This window comes from Alexandromys fortis, unplaced genomic scaffold (assembly GCF_014885135.2).
Source record: "Alexandromys fortis isolate MF-2015 unplaced genomic scaffold, M_Fortis_MF-2015_v1.1 scaffold_58, whole genome shotgun sequence".
Taxonomy (NCBI): Eukaryota; Metazoa; Chordata; class Mammalia; order Rodentia; family Cricetidae; genus Alexandromys; species Alexandromys fortis.
Genome location: NW_026067940.1, coordinates 10,352,474 through 10,370,088, shown reverse-complemented (window position 1 = coordinate 10,370,088; position 17,615 = coordinate 10,352,474). Strand labels below are relative to the sequence as shown.

General features: G+C 40.6%; 1 protein-coding gene and 1 pseudogene across 1 annotated transcript in view; both read right to left on the bottom strand.

The window, feature by feature from the left end:
* Positions 1–11,869, bottom strand: part of Dars1 (aspartyl-tRNA synthetase 1) — a 61,433-nt gene extending 49,564 nt beyond the window's left edge. Inside the window, exons 1-3 of the mRNA XM_050147709.1 lie at positions 11,657–11,869; positions 9,848–9,905; positions 7,356–7,448 (exon numbers count right to left, since the gene is read on the bottom strand). Coding sequence (XP_050003666.1) covers positions 7,356–7,448; positions 9,848–9,905; positions 11,657–11,722 — 217 coding nt within the window. The 5' untranslated portion in view covers positions 11,723–11,869. The remainder of the gene's footprint in view (positions 1–7,355; positions 7,449–9,847; positions 9,906–11,656) is intronic.
* On the bottom strand, positions 3,425–6,020 carry LOC126505028 (60S ribosomal protein L4-like; annotated as a pseudogene).
* Positions 11,870–17,615: the final 5,746 nt, after the last annotated feature.

Sequence of the window (17,615 nt, the reverse complement as noted above, 5' to 3'; positions counted from 1 at the left end):
GGGTCTGGCTTTTAAGGGTAGTTCTATGGAGCTGAACTCAGGACCCTGTGTTTAGGTAGTAGGCACTTTATCCACTGAGTAGTCTTTCTAGGTCAAAAAAAGACAAGAACAAATTTTTAAAAATATTACACAATCACCGGTTGTGGTGGCGCATGCCAGTAGGATTTTCTGAAGGAGGCAGAGGCAGGAGGATCACATTTTTAAATGTGTAGCCTGGGCTACACATTTTTAAAATGGGGCTGGAGAGATGGCTCAGTGGTTAAGAGCACTGACTGCTCTTCCAGAGGACCTGGGTTCAGTTCCCAGCACCCACATGGCAGCTCACAACTGTCTGAATATCCAGTTCCAGGGGATCTGACACCTTAACACCAGTGCACATAAAATAAAGTAAATAAACTTTATTTAAAATATTTTTAAAAAATATTACACAATCATAGACAAGGCACAGAAGGAAAGTCAGGGCTAATAATAAAACTGAACACATTCAAGATGCCACCCTTGGGGAGCTGGGGGTTGCATTCAACATACAGAGTAAGGAAACTATGGGAAAAGTCTAGGAGTTTAACACAGAAGGAAATGAACATCCCAAGACCTTACACATCTACTATTGAAAAGAAATCACGAAGGACAAAGTATATTTTAAAAAAAAAAAACCTTAATTTATTAGACACAATCCTAAAAAGTAAGCCTTTATTACAAAAATAAACAAACGAAAAAACAAAAAGGCCACAGACCTGTGATGTGGGATCACCCTCTGTACGCTGTGAATACTATTGGTTAATAAAGAAACTGTCTTGGCCTATGATAGGGCAAAAAGAGTAGTGATAGGCGGGGAAAACTAAACTGAATGCTGGGAGAAGTAAGGCAGAGTTTAGAGGGGAAAAGATGCAAGCTGCCAGCTGGGACCCACAAGCCTTGTAGTAAAATATAAAATACTGGGAATGCATTAATCCTAGATGTTAAGAGCTAGCCAGCAATATACTTAAGTGATTGGCCAAGCAGTGATTTAATTAATATAGTTTCTGTGTGATTATTTTGGGAGTCTGGGCGGCAGGGAAATGAACAAGTGGCCTCCTACTACAGACATGAAAGGAGGTGGTGAGAGCTGTCTCTGAGCACACTCTGTTCTAATCCTAGAGTACACCAGCATAGAAGCTGCCACATCTGTAGAGCCTAAGAAGTAAGAATGGGGTTACAGAGAGACTCTAAGTGGAATCCAGTCAAGGGAGAATAATTGAATAAAGCTGGGTGTGGTGGTGGTACACACCAATAATCCCAGAACTCTGGAGGTGAACAAGATAATCCACAGTCAAGGTCAAGGACACCCTGGATACAGAAGACTATCTCCAAAACCAAACAAAACCCTATACAACCAAAAACAACAACAAAAAAATCAGGTCAAAGAACCTCACTGGCAGAGCATGCTCAGGACCCAGCGTGCTCTAAGAAGAAAACCAGTAAACAATGGGAATAAGAACTAAATAATACAATAAAGGAAAAGCTACCCTTAAAACAGTAGAACAGGGGCTGGAGACGGCTCAGCAGTTAAGAGCACTGGCTGATTTCCCAAATATAAGTTTAAGCCCCACCACCGATGTGGCAGCTCAAAATCACATATAACTCTAGTTCTAGGGGACCCGAACAACAGTTAATAGGGTTAATATATAAAGTTCTTAAGGACTTGAGATAAGAACATTGAAATCCTCCCCATCAAAAAACCAGGTAATAATTCAAAATAGGTAACATGAAAGAAAAGGAAAATAAATATAAGGAACAAGATGTTACTTGTTATGAGCATAAAAGTAACAGAAGTTGAAGCAAATGATGGCAACACCTTATTTACTTCTCACATGAGACAATTTTAAAAAAAGAATATTTAATGCTTGGTAGAGTTAAGTAAAAGCATCTACTATAGTTGGTCGAAAGTAAACTTGACTAAAAGTAATGAAGGGCTGTCTCACAATGGGCACAATATAATTATATTTTGGTTAAAATTCTTAAAAACAAAATAATGAAAACTGTATCTATCAAATATACCCTGTAATTTTTTTTTAAGCTTAAAAACACTGTTTAGTCAATACTTTTTTTTTGGTGAGATAGGGTCTTACTATCTAGCCCCGGCTGTCCTGGACCTTGCTCTATAGACCAGGATGGCCTTGAATTCAGAGATCTGCCTGCCTCTGCCTCCCACGCGCCACCACACCTGGCTCAATAAATACATTTCTTAGAATGTATGTTAAGAAAATTAAATATGTAAATGGTCATAATGATAAAAACATTCATAACATTACTATTCACATAGAAGAATGAAAACTCTTATTATTACTTACTCCTTAAGTTTGTAGGTTTCATTAACTCAACAGGCCTACATGCAACTCCAGAGCTACAGTCTCCAAGCTTTCTTTGTTAGTGTTCCTAAATACTACAGCTTTAAAGACAGTCTGCTCAGAAGGATTCTGAGAACCCAGAACAGAAAGTCAGTACTGGTGTCTTGACAGAGAATGGTTCACTCAAGCCATCCCCACCAGTATTTATGAGACCAAGTTCTTGCCAAGTGCTGACAAACACAAATGTTCTTTCTTTGACTCTGGTGGCGACAGTGAGGTCACGATTTGCTTAGTTCAGCATTCTGTAAAGCTACACACAGTAAGAAAACCGGGAGCAGCACATACTATCCTTTTTTTTTTTCCCTCCCCGAGACAGGGTTTTTCTCTGTAGCCTTGGAGCCTGTCCTGGAACTAGTTCTTGTAGACCAGGGTGGCTTTGAACTCAAAAATCCGCCTGCCTCTGCCTCCTGAGTGCTGGGATTAAAGGCATGTGCCATCATCACCCGACCCTATACTATCCTTCTGTATAAAGTAAAAAAATAAGAGCAATGGGTATGTGTGTGTGTACGCATGCCTGAGTTTGAGTCCCAGCACCACAAACAAAACACAATAACTGAGTGAATACTTATATGCACAGATATGGCAAGATTAAAGAGTGGGTTATAAAACTAGTATTATGAAACTGACTCAAATACACCCTTCACACTCAGGTTCATGAAAATTAGTTTGAAATATTTATGGTTGATTTTCTACTTACTCCTTACATTATTTTTATAATGAAAAGAACAAGGTGGTGGTGACACATGCCTTTAATCCTAGCACTCAGGAGGCAGAGGAAGGCAGATTTCTGTGAGTTCGAGGCCAACGTGGCCTACAAGGGCTAGTTTCAGGACAGGCTCCAAAGCTACAGAGAAACCCTGTCTTGAAAAACCAAACAAACAAAAAAAAAAACAAACAAAACCAAAAAAACTGTGGAAAGAAGCATGACTAGGTTGTAACAGCTTCTAGCCTAGCTGAGGTGTAGATCCCACTTCAAGGGCACAGTGATAGAGGGGAGCACCCGATGCCTTCTTTTGGCCTGCCAGGAGCGGACAAAACTTGCACAAACACATACATAGAAATAAATTTTAACAACATTGTAAATGGTATAAAAATTAAATACTGCTATACAGTATAAAAGAAAAAATATCAGGTTTATCTTACAACAATTTCAATAATATATCATTTCAAACTTTTTTATCTTTGATCAGGTTTTTATTCAAATAGACTGTCTCTATTTGCTCTATGGAATGAAAGATTTTAATAGATTAAGCAGCAGGCTTTTTCTCTTCTTCAGTCGGTTTGTTTTTTTCCTCAGCTGCTGGTTTCTTGGTAGCTGCAGCCTTTTGTCCTACAGGCTTCTTTTCTTTCTTACTTTCTGCAGGCTTCTTGTCTGCAGTCTCCTTCTCTGATTTGGCAGCCAGAGCCACTTGATGTGGGATTCCCCTCTGTATGTTGTGAACACCATTGGCTAATAAAAAAAAACTGTCTTAGCCTATGATAGGGCAAAAGAGTAGAGCTAGGCAGGGAAAACTAAATTGAATGCTTGGAAAAGAAAGGCAAAGTAGACGCCATGTAGCTGCCGCTGGGAATTTCCCGGTAATTTAGTCATGTGGTGATACACAGATTAATAGAGATAGGTTAATTCCAGATGTAAGAGCTAGCTAGTAATATGCTTAAGTGATTGGCCAAGCCGTGATTTAAATAGTATAGTTTCTGTGTGATTATTTTGGGAGTCTGGGTGACCGGAAAACAAACATGCAGCCTCCTATTATAGCTGCTGCTTCCGGTTTCTTCACCCGGAATTTGTGATTTCTGGCCTGGTGAAGAATGGTATTCCTGTGCATAGTCTTTGCATAAGGGTTTAGCTTCAACATGATTCTCAGGTTCTTCAGGGGATTCTTCAAGACTCTACACTGAATCTTCTTGCTTGGTGCTCAGATGGCTCTTTGGATCTCTGGGCTTTTCAAGATTCTGCTAAGGTCTGTGTTTATCACCTTGTGCACGGGAAGGTTACAGTTACTCTTGAGGGTAGCAGCCTTAAGCCAAGTGCCATACAACTCATCTAACTTCCGGAAAGCACTTCCAAATGCAGAAACGTCCCACATGCCCACCAGGAGCAAGTTTCAAAATGTTCAGCTTGCTGACATTAAGCAGAGTAATACCAGGGATGTTTCTGAAGGCTTTGATGATACCATTATCTTCATTATAGATGATGCAGGGCCCCCTGGGCTGGATATGTCAGTGGTTTCTCATTTTGCCTTTGCCAGCTCTCATTCTGAGAGGCATAGAACTTTCTTGTGTCGTTCCAAGCTTTAAGTTTCCTAAGCAGCTGAACAGCCTCCTTGGTTTTCTTGTAACCTTCAACCTTATCTTCAACTACCAAAGGGAATTCAGGAACTTCCTCAATGACCTTTAGATATCACCAAAGCTGGTAAGGCTGAGGCAGCCAGGGGAGAACAGATGGTGTTATCACTTTTGAGTTGTGTTCCCTTTGTGGTGCCAATGATGCCAGGTTTTGGTTGGTGCAAACATGTGGCCTCCATGACACATATTTCCAAAGGCACCCTGGCCAGAACAATGAGCACCACCACCTCCAACTCTTGGAATTCGAGCCACAGCTCTGCCAATACCCCAAGACTAATTCACTGATGGCTTAGGGCTGTCTGTCGTTTTTCCTCAAGCTGGGGTGAACAAAGTTCACAATATCCAGTCGAATGGCAAAGTGACATTCTTGCAAGATGACTCCCCGTTTTCAGAGTACACCGACATGAGGGGACGGGCACAAGCCATTACGGGGAGAGGAGAGGGCTATGCTCCTCTCAACCCGGCTGCTCCCACAGGAAAAGGCTCAAACTTTTTTTTGAGACCTACATAACCGGGCTGGCCTCAAACTGAAATCCCTATTTTACTGAGATTACAGATGTGCACCACCACTCTCAGCTTCACTGATGTATTTAAAGTCTGAATAGAGAAACTAGAAAGATGGCTCAGTTGTCGAGAATGTGTCATGAGAGAATCTGAGTCCCACTCCCAGCATCCAATCTGGCAACTCACAACTATGTATAACTCTTTAGCTAGAGATCTATTGCTTCTGGCCTCCAAGGACACCTGTACCCAAAGACACAAAATTAGAAAGAAAAGAAACCTCCACAAAACAACAAAACCCCAAATAAATAACAAAGAGACATGGAAGAGAAAATCTTTAAAAGCAGGGAGGAGAATAGGTCTGAAGTCTTGGTCCAGGCTTACACAAGCATGCATTTCCATCTTTCCATTAGCTAAATCAAACATGGGGCTGGACAAATGGCTCAGCAGCTAGGAGCATTTGTTTTTATCAGAAGAACAGAGTTCAGTTTCCAGCACTCATGTCACATAGCTTAATAAAATAAAAGATTCACCAGGTATAGTGGTGAACGTCTTCAATCTTAGCAAAGTAGGTTGATCTCTGTGAGATGAAGGCCAGCCAAATCTACATAAAGTTCCAGGTAGCTAGGACTACGTGGAAAGACCCTGCCTACAAAGAAAAAAACAAACAAGCCAAAAAAATAAAAAAGAAAGTAGTAGACATAATAGCTCATACCTGTAATCAGTACCCATGTGCACATACCCACACAAATACACACATTATATAAATCTTTAACAATTTAATTTTTAAAAAGAGATAAAACAAACAGTAGGCTCTCATCCAATTATAAAAAGACAATAAATTACAATGTGGTTGTCTCTTAGTAGAATAAATGGCCCAAACTTTCACCAATACAAATCAACATTATTTAGAAATTTAAAACTATTAGTATACTTCTCAAAGTCCAACACCAATATTCACTTACTTAAGAATTTGATATTAGAATATATAAACTCTTAATAGACAAACTACCACTAATTATTCTTTACTCTTTAAGAGTAATTAATGGTAGAAAGAGGCATGGGTATAAAATGTCAAAAAATTTCAAATAATAGACTAAATATATTAATCTGTAATAAAAAATACTTTAAAACACAATTTTAAGAAATGTTGTAACATGGGACACATTAAATAAACTCTTCTGAAGAGACAAAGACATCTTAGCTTTTACAATTCTGTTCATATTCTACCAATCACTATGAGACTAGACAAGCAGCTTCAGAACCTTAGTTTCCTCTTTTATACAGCGAATTAGCAATGTCTATTCTGTCCACTTCACATACCTGTAGGCATGATTAAATCTGAAAAGCAGGAAGTTACAAAGTTGTAACAAATATAAATGTCATTACTATTTTTAGAAAATGCTGACGAGTAGGTCAAAGCCATTATTCCATAAAAGTTGAGATTTGAACAATCCTAATATTTTTGTTAATGTTAATGCTGTATCTTCCAAAAGCACTGTCCAAAAAGGAAAGGGGCACTCATATGGTTCAATATACAACTAGTACAACAAAACTGTTAATCTTCCTCCCAAGACAGGGTTTCTGTGTGTAGCTCTGGCTGTTCTAGAACTCTCTCTGAAGACCAGGTTGGCCTCAAACTTAGAAATCTGCCTGCCTGTCTCCTGGAATGCGAAGATGAAAGGCCTGTGCAACCACTGCTCAGCTAAAGCTATTAAATTTTAAATAGCCACACGTGGCCTGTGACTACCATAATGCAACATTTGGCTTTCTTCTTCCAATCTAATTCTCTTATCTAATAATTACAACTTTAGGAACATACTATACGATCAGGAGAGACAGACGGATTAGCAGTTCAGAGTATGTACTGCTTTTTCACAGGATTCACGTTCCATTCCCAGCACCAACATCAGGCAGCTCACAAATGCCTGCAACTCCAGCCCCAGGAGATATAATGCCCTTGTCTTGACTCTGCAATCACCTGCACTCATACATATACGTATCTACATACAGACACAGATGCTGGCAAAACACTCACACTAAAATTTTTTTTTACACTAAAATTTTTTAAAAAAATTAATATACTTAGCAAAAAAGCTATAACCACTGAGCCAATCTTACCTTTTGCTCTACTTGTATGAACTCGTGCACGGACCCATACAACATCATCAGCCTTTTCTACTGTCAAGTCTTTAACTCGAACCAAAACTCTATCTGTAATACATAATAAAGCCATTTTAAATTCAGATTTATGGTCATAATTTGTCTGATAGTTATCTTAAGAACTTGGTATTACTTTAATAATTTCTTTGTTTTTATGTATGCAGTATGTCCCCTTTATGAACTGCACTTCCTAAATATGATTCTCTACTATCTTCATTGCCACTTTTGCCACTACCTTAAAGCAAGTTACTGTTGTCACTTGCTTAAACTACAATATGTTCTTTTATTCTCCTAATTCAGTCTATACTGTAGTCATAGAAGTTGCACACTGCAAATCTTTCATTTCAATGTGAACATTTCAATGTCTTTAAATGGCCAAATAAACTATATGCTCAACTGTCTGGGCCAAAGCTAACAGAATTATTTGTGTACATGCTGTGAAAATGGCCATATGTTGTAAATATGTCATTCTCCAGGACAATGAGTAATCTAGATTAGAATATATAAATGATTAGAATATATAAATGCTGAGAGAGTCTCTTGAAAGTCCCAGCCTCAGGTAGTGTAGGCACAGGGCTGCAGTTACCACCTTTCCTGCTAAGCATGGGTTCATAGGAGAGAATGAGGCAGTGATAAAGGAAGCAGTGATAGAGAAAGTACTGAAGATGCACTAGTCTTTAATCCAGTGGTTCTCAATCTGTGGGTCACGGACCTTTTGGGGTTGGATGAGCCTTTCACAGGGGCTGCATACCAAATTATTCTGTATTTCAGATATTTACATTATGATTAATAACAGTAGCAAAATTACAGTTATGAAGTAGCAACAAAAATAATTTTATGGTTGGGGCTCTCTACAACATGAGGGACCCTATATTAAAGGGTCACAGCAGTAGGAAGGTTGAGAACCATTGTTTTAATCTAACTGTGCTTGATGCTCATACAATTTCCTATAGTTGGTATATGAACCACTGGCAGTAGATAAACTCTAACCATTATGTATCCTAACATTAACCAAAATCGTACATCTATCCAGAGTTCCCCAAAAGGAAAAGGTTACAAAGTCACTATTATGTAGAAATAGTTCTATGAAATAACATTCACAAATCATTCTCTTTTTGGTTTTTCGAGACAGGGTTTCTTTGTATAGCCCTAGCTGTCTTGAACTTTCTCTGTAGACCAAGCCGGCTTTGAACTCACAGAAATCCACCTTTCTCTGCCTCCTGAGCACTGGGATTAATGGTGTGCGCTACCACCGCCTGGCCACCTGGCCACAGAAATCATTCTTACTGTTTTAAATATATACTAATTTGATTAAAAAAAAAAGCTTGGGTATTAAGTAAAAACAACAATAGAGAATAATACCTTTGAGGACATTCTGAAAGTCAAACTACAAATGTATGCTATCTATCTCCTCTAAATATATTAGTCTCATAAGGCAAAGATACAGCTGTAGAAAATGTGTTTGCAAAACACTATGGTTCTCAAGGTCAAAAGCAAAGAGCATGGAGGTCTACTGACAGTAGTACTACCAAGCCAACTTCTTCATCCACAATGCAAAGCCAGGAAAGACACACTGTGAAAGAGAGAAGATAAAGCAGTCTGAAGTTTTAAAAGGTGGATCTGGCCAGGCAGCAGTGGTGCAAACCTTTAATCCCAGGACTCAAGAGACAGAGGTAAATGGATCTTTATGAGTTCGAGGACAGCCTGGTCTACAAAGAAAAACTGTCAAGCCTGGGATAAAACCGGTCTGGCTGAACATAGCGGACAATAAGGACTACTGAGAACTCAAGAACAATGGCAATGGGTTTTTGATCCTACTGCACGTATTGGCTTTGTGGGAGCCTAGGCAGTTTGGATGCTCACCTTACTAGACCTGGATGGAGGTGGGTGGTCCTTGGACTTCTCACAGGGCAGGGAACCCTGATTGCTCTTTGGGCTGACGTGGGAGGGGGACTTGATTGGGGGAGGGGGAGGGAAATGGGAGGCGGCGGTGGGGAAGAGACAGAAATCTTAAATAAATAAATAAATAAATAAATAAATAAATAAATAAATAAATAGAAAAAAAAGAAAAACTGTCTGGGGTAGGGGACTGAAATATAGATTTGAAAACACAAATCTGGTTTGGAGTGGTAGTGCGCGCTGGCTAAATCAGCCCCCAGAGGAAGAGAGAAGAGAGTCAGAAGTAAAAGGTCTTTCTTAGCTATACTCAAGAGTTCAGGGCCACCTGAGTATACCAACATACAAAACTCTATCTCGAATAATAAAAATTAGAAATATATTCTTTTGTAGATTAGGACTCCAAGCTGACAATGTTTATAGAGTGTGTAGTATCTATTGGGTTATGAATGACATTTAAACTTTTCAAAGTGATTCCTTTGGAGCAATGCCTCAGGTGATCCTATTTTAAACTTCATGAATTGTTCTCCTAGAATTAGAAGGAAGATACCAACCTGGTTTTTCTTGTGATTGTATCATAGAGGATATCCCATATCTCTCTTTGGCATAATCCTAGAAAAAAAAAAGATTTTTGCAATATAACTTTAATTAATACATAAATACAAGCACCTAGAACTATAAATGAATTTGCATTAATTTTCAAAAACATTTCATTAATTTGAAAGTCATTTTAAAATGTGAGAATTTGTTTACCTTATATATGTGCTTTCTGCAAAAAAGCACCCAGTTTCTGGTTAAATATTCATTATATATGCATGAATGCATCATGCATAATAGCACTCATATAACTTATACATGCATAAAATACATCTTAACTACCTTGTTCTAAAAGGAGATTAATCTACTTCAAAGGAGAGACATAAATTGCCCCCATGAAGGGAGTAGGATGAAGTGCTACAGTTTTATTAACTTCCTATTACAGGGAGAGATGTTCAAAGAGAACCAATGCTTTGGGTAAGGTTTCTGAGCACCAGATGTTCAGTTCTGAGAAACTGGAGCTGCTGGGTATTTGCTAACTAACTACAACTTTGCTTTTGTAAAACACCATCAGGAAATTCACCTGCTTCCTAGTTCCAAAATCCAGCCTCCTAACAGACTGAGGCTACAAGACTGAGACAACGACAGGGTTATCAAGTTCTATGTTATAAAGTCAGGAACAGGGGGCCTAAGTTCAGCCTGCGGATTACACTTATACATAGATACGTGCTCCTTCATTTCATCTTACGTTACCCCTAAAGTGATCTTAAGGTTCTTCTTCTTACACAGTTATAGAACCCTAGCACAGTATCTACCTCATACTACATTTTATAGCTTTACTACTTACGAGGGTGCACTGGTAACATATACGATTAGACACACCAGCACACAAGAATAACTCCCTTAGATTTTTATAAGGTAGATTTGAAAGATCTGTCTGGAACAGTTTCTATCCTTCTAATTGCCTTGTTGTTATTCTCTCTTCAATATGAGAAGCACTTTTAACAAATATACCGAAATAAAACATGTTATGGGTCCTGAATATTAGTAAAATACATACATCTAAGGAGAAATAACACCTGGGGCACAGTAAAAAGACACCGTCACATAATGAAACCTGGTGGCAGTGTGTGAACAAAGGCGAGTAGAGTGTTATCTAATCAGTATTCACATTTCATCAGAATCAAATATTAACTTGATATTCCGAATTATGATGTAGTTACCACAAATGTTGAATTCATCCACCAAAAAAAATTTAGGAGCCAAAGACTAAGGTTTAAAAATTTGTACTTGAAGGAGGGTTTCAAACTCTGATTTCTGGAAAGTGCTAAAGATCACTGAGGGTTATCACCAGGTCGCTGAGAAAGGAAATTAAGATAACGTGTTCACAGCTGTCACAAGGAAAAGTCATTTAAATACACTGGCAGCCAGTTTTGCAAAGGGCTGTCATTACTTGTCAGAACATTATGAGGGTTGAGAGGATATCGATTAGAGGTGCTTTATCAAAAATTTCCGGGGACTGGAGTGGTGTGTTACGTGCAGGACGTGCTCATGTGAGCCCCGCTGGGGCTACTTCCGGTTCACTGGGCGCCACATGTTAACCCGTCCCCATCCCCCGCCGCCTCCCCAGGAACACACTTCTAGGCCACGGTTCTCAAGAAAAACAGTCCCAGGCTGCTCGGGCCGCGCGCCCAGGCGTGTGGCGCACCACTCCACGCCGCGGCCTGCAGGTAAAGTGCGGTGGGGGCTCCCAAGGTAGAGAGCGCCCCGACCGCCCCACTCCCTCCCTCGGCGCGAGCCCCGACCCGGGGAAGAAGGAAACCCACTTCCACCGCGTCCACGATCTCCCGCGGCTTCTCCTGACCCTTGCGGCTGGCGTTGACGCTGGGCATCAGGACACTGGACTGGGGGAGTGGGTACCACCCTCCCTCGCTGGCTTCCGACGGCAGAAAAAAGGGCGTCTCCCTCCCGCACCGGCTCGCCCTCCCAGCCCCGGCTTGAATCTCTCAGACACCGCGTGCGAGCTTGGCTTCGAAATATCGCGAGAGCTACAGCGGAGATCTTGCGCGCCGCCGCCGGTTTCTCCCTCTGCCCCGCCCATGGGCGTCAAGGGGCGTTCCCGAGGCCTGGGTGAGGTGCCATGGGGTGGCTCTGTGGTGTCTTTCCCGGGGAGCCGCTTGACCTACCCGCGTGGGGTAACTTCACTCCGTTAATAGCCTTCTCCGTGCTCCCAAAACATTTCTATTTTTAAAGACAGGATCAGGGTCTGTGTAGTGCTGGTTGGCCTGGAACTCACGGAGATCCTCCTGCCTCTGCTCTCTTGAGTACTGGGATTAAGGGCATGAAACAGCTTGATGGGCATTTTTTTTTATTATGAGACGGGGTATCACTGTGTCACTCTCTTTTAATTACAGAAAACTTTTCAAATTATCTCTGCAAGTTCAGGCCCTGATCTCCGCTTTTGGACGTTAGTGCCATCACTGCCCTGTGGAGGCGTGTCCCTCGGGTCAGAGGACCCCTTGGCAAGCTGTCCTGCTGTCGGGGGCACGGCGTGCTGGGTTGCTAGGGCTGGCTGGAGAGTGGGTATACAGCGGTAACCTACGCGTTTTCCTTGACTCTTTGCATTGTTAAAGGTCGAGTATCATGTTGGTTGTTCAGTGGGTGGATCTCCCCAAATTAGACTTAAAAAAAATGTAATTGGTTTTTTTGAAGGAGGGGGTTTGGTGACACAGGAGAGTGAGGCCAGCTTTATCTGCATAGTGGTGGTTCATGTTCTTGACTCTGAGCTGGAACGTAGGCTGATCTGCTATCTTGGTGCACGCTGACCACCTTAATGTAGTCTGCCCTGTCTGCTCAAAACGGAAGAATCTATTCATTCCTTAGGGAATGATATTGAATATTTATGATCAATAATACATCCCGTTATACTCACAGGATTCCAACACAGAAGGTGTCTGTCAATTTTTTTCATTTTTTAAAAGATTTATTTATTATGTATACAATATTCTGTCTGCTTGTTTGCCTGGACACCAGAGAGGGCACCAGATCTCATTACAGTTGGTTGTGAGCCACCATGTGGTTGCTGGGAATTGAACTCAGGACCTTTGGAAGAGCAGCCAGAGCTCTTAACCTCTGAGCCATCTGTCCAGCCCTGCTTCATTTTTTTTTAAAAGAAGTATTAATTTCCTCAGTCTTAGTACTAATGTACGAACTGATTGACAGAGGTCAGGTATCCTATCGTCATTTTGCTAGTATAGGAATCTCATATTTCAATGTGTCCACAAGGCTTCTTAATGTACTTTTTGTTTCTTGTCGTTTTGCCACATACTTTTTGTTTGTTTGCTTTTCGAGACAGGGTTTCTCTGTGTAACAGTTCTGGCTGTCCTGGAACTCACTGTGTAGACCAAGCTGGCCTCAAATTCACTGAGATCCACCTGCCTCTGCCTCCCAAGTGCTGGTATTAAAGGCATGTGCCACCACCACTGGGCCACATACTTCTTATTATTGCCTTGAAAGAGTATTCTCATTTAGGTCATAACTTTAGAGTAATAATGTAAAAAATGTGTAAGAGATATCAACTATGACTCTTTACTATCAAATACTATAAAACTTGTGTTTAGGACAAGGAATTCAAATTTTTTTATCTCCTCCTCCCTGTAAGACTTTTATGAAAATGTTTTAATCCTCCCACCAAGGAAATCTTTGTTTGCACAAAGATTCATTCCTAGGAAATTAATGGCCTGGAGCAGTGACCCTTTTCTTCTTGCAGTGAGCCCCTTCCCCCTTCATTTCCTGCGGGCCAATTCCTTTCAGACTAGCCAGCTGAATAAGATTGTGAGGCCGGACCCCAGCCAACAGGGAAAAGACACAGCTGAGTTAACCTAAAAACCAAATTACTTCCCGTCTTGGGGTGTTTGCTCCCCAGAGTACACCCTCTTGATCAAGAGTAAACTTTGCCTTGTCCAGATTCTTCAGTTGGTGGTCTCTTTCTTTGCGAGCCTGAACTTATTTCTAACAATATGTGCTCTTGCTTTCTTGCCTAATAGTGACAGAAAAAAAGCATTTGCCACATCAGTTGCCACGTGCTATGGTCCTGCGATCTCCCAGTGTCAGTGCTAGGATTAACTGACACAAGGGCTGAACTGTGTTGCCCCATTTACCCCTAAGCATTCATATTTTGAAATCCTAACCCAACATGTAACTGGATTAGGAGATAGGATCTTAAAAGAGGTAACTAGGTTAAAATCAGATCACTGGTGTGAATCTGTGCTGGCTGGTCTTAGGTCATCTTGACACACAGTCTAGAGTCATCTGAAAGTTAAACTCGTAACACTGGAAGTAGAGTGAGTTATTAGTTTATCAAATAATGCTGCTGCTTAAGTGGTGACCCGAGAATTAATCCCTTAATGCATCACCAATTATGTATCCTTCCTCCTCATCGCCTACTGTAACTGTATATCAGCATGGTAATGGTATAGAAATCTAGGTATGTTGTAATTCTCTGCAGTGATCTGTACGCCTTACTTACAAAACATTATAGACTTGATAATGATGGAAGGACACATTTCTTAAACAATTTACTAGTTTAAGAGCCTACAGAAATTATTGTGCTACTAAATAAAATTCAGTTTGATTATTTATCCCACACTGATAATTACTGGCTGGTAGCACTAAAATGTTACTTGGGATATATAGATAACAATATCCTAAAGATTCTCTTCAAGATTTTTTTGAAGATACCCCTTAGGTATTACCTAAAACTACATCTAAAAGTTCTTCAGATATTGCTTTTAATGCTTTTACAATAGCTCTTTGTCTTAGGGTTTTATTCCTGTGAAGAAACACCATGACCACAGTAACTCTTAAAAAGGAAAACATTTAATTGGAGCTGTCTTATAATTCAGAGGTTTAATCCACTATCATCATGGCATGACATGGTGGCACGCAGGCAGACATGGTGCCAAGAGTTCTACATCTGAATCAGCAGGCAGGAAAAGAGAGTGACACTGGGCCCGGCTTGTGCATCTGAAACTTCAAAGCCTACTACCCCCAGTGACACTTCCTCCAACAAGGTCACAATAATGCTACTCCCTATAAGTCTATGGGGCCATTTTCATCCAAATGACCACATTCTACTCACTTGTCCCCATAAGCATGTAGTTATATAATGCAAAACTTCATTCAGTCTAACTTTAAGTCACCATAGTCTATTACAGTCTCAATGTTGTTTAAAAGTCCAAAGTCTCTTCTGAAATTCATGGCAATCTCTTAATTGTAATCTTCTGTAAAATCAAAATCAAAAAGCAGATCACATACTTTGAATATAGAATGGCACAGGATATACTTTACTGTTCCAAAAGGGAGGAAAGAGAGCAAAATAAGGAAATGACCAAAGCAAGACTGAAAACCAGCAGGGAAAACTCTCAACTCTGCATCTCCCTGTCTGATGGCAAAACACTTCTTCAGCTCTCCAACTGTGGTGGTTTGAGAGAAAATGTCCCCCAAAGTAAGTGGCCCTATTCGGAGGTGTGGCTTTGTTGAAGTGAGTATGTCCTTATTGGAGGAAATGTGTCACTGTGGGGGCAGGTTTTGAGGTTTCCTATGGTCAGGATATGGTGTAGTGTCTCAGTCAACTTCCTGTTGCCTGCAAGATGAAGCATCCTTAACTACTTCACCAGTGTTGTGTCTGCCTGCACATGGCTATGCTACCTGCCATGATGATGATAATGGAATGAACCTCTAAAACTGTGAGTCACCCCAATTAAATGTCTTCCTTATAAGAGCTGCCGTGGTCATGGTGTCTCTTCACAGCAATAAAAACCTTAACTAAGACAAAAGTTGGTACCAGGGTCTGGGTATAGCTAGTAGGAGCATGGAAGACGGTGGTGCTGAATATGACTTGATGAGCTGTGGGGCTGAAGAAGTTTCAGGAAGAAGAATATTAGTAATTTATTTGGCAGAGGAAATCTCAAAATAACCCAATATAGACTCTGTGATGTGATTATTAGTGGTACTGTAATGAAGATTTATAATGGAAAGGAGCAAGCTGAGCAGTGTTGCTGTGGAACAATCTTTTTGTTCCCTGTGGATATTTGTTGCTTTTACTGGTCTAATGAGGGGCTGGATGGGCAATGTGTGAGTAGGTAGAGGTTAGGTGGGACTTGCAGACAAAAAGAAAACATGGGAAAGAAGGAGACCAGAGTGACCAGGAGATGTGGAGGAATGTGCTGAGATGGAAAAAGCTGCCACCAGGTGATAGAGTGTAAATAAGAAATGGGTTAATTTAAATTGTAAGAGCCAAGGAAACTACTTTGGTGAAGAATCAAAGATGTCCATGTTTAATAAATGCAGCACTCCTGGGTGGCTGGGAGCATGACGAGAGGGGGAGAGAGAGAGAGAGAGAGAGAGAGAGAGAGAGAGAGAGAGAGAGAGAGAGAGANAGAGAGAGAGAGAGAGAGAGAGAGAGAGAGAGAGAGCAAAACCCGAAAACCACATATTCTTTTTCTCTTCTGAAACCTTTGAGCCAGGACCCCACAGTTCAAGCCACTGTCAGCACCACTGTCTTCCATGATCCTACTAGGATGGCCCATTAAAATGTTCAATTGTTTTTCCTACTGCACAGTCCCACAGTCCATATTCTTCCAAACAAAAACGTGGTCTGGCCTATCACAGCAATACCCCAGACCCTGGAACAAACTTATCTTCGTTAGGGTTTCTATTGTGACAAAACACCATTACCAAAAGCAAGCTGGGAAGTAAGGGTTCATGTGGCTTACACGTCCACATTGCTGTTCATCACTGAAAGAAGTCAAGACACGAACTCAGATAGGGCAGTAATTTGGAGGCTAATGCAGAGGCCATGAGGGATGCTGCTTATTGACTTGCTCACCATGGCTTGCTTAGCCTGCTTCCTTATAGAACCCAGGACCACCAACCTAGGGGATGGCACCACCCACAATGGGCTGGGCCCTCCCTCATCTGAATCATTAATTAAGAAAATGCCTCACAGCTGGACATTTATGGAGGCATTTTCTCAATCGAATTTCCCTCCCTCCATTCAGATAACTCCAGTGTAGAAGCTTTCTTGTCAGACTATCTTGAGATCACTAGCCCCCAAATAATGACATGGAAACTTAATATTAATTATGAAAGCTTGGCCTTTAGCTTAGGCTTTTTCCTATCTCTTTCTTATAACTTAATTATCCTGTTTTTATTAACCTACATTTTGCCACGTGGCTCAATTACCTCTCCTCTGTATAGAATGTTCAACTTGCTCTGCGTCTTGCTGGTATTCCTCTGCCTCTCTTCCTACAGTTCTCACTTCCACCTATTTCCTCCTGCCTGGCTATTGGCCATTCTGCTCTTTACTAAGCCAATCAACAGTGACACTTCTTTACACAGTGTAAACAATTATTCTGCAATACTCTAGCTTATGTCAAGTTGTCATAAACTACCCAGCACACCTGACCCCTTGTCAACTTGACACACAAACATATTACTGTTAAGCCATAGTCTCTCCTTTCTTACTCATCTCCAACATTGCACAAAAAGAAAGACATCACCATATAAAACATTTTACATACTTAAAAAGTTCCAATGCCTTACAAATTAAATTCAAACACTTTTTTAAAAAACACTTTAAAAATTGTCTCTTTGAAACAGTCAATCTCTTTAATAATTCAAAGTCTTAAAATTCAAACTCAATTATGGGCTTCAATAAAATAAAAAATGAATGAAATACTTGCTTCAAGAGGGAAGAACTAGGGCACAGTCACAATCAAATCA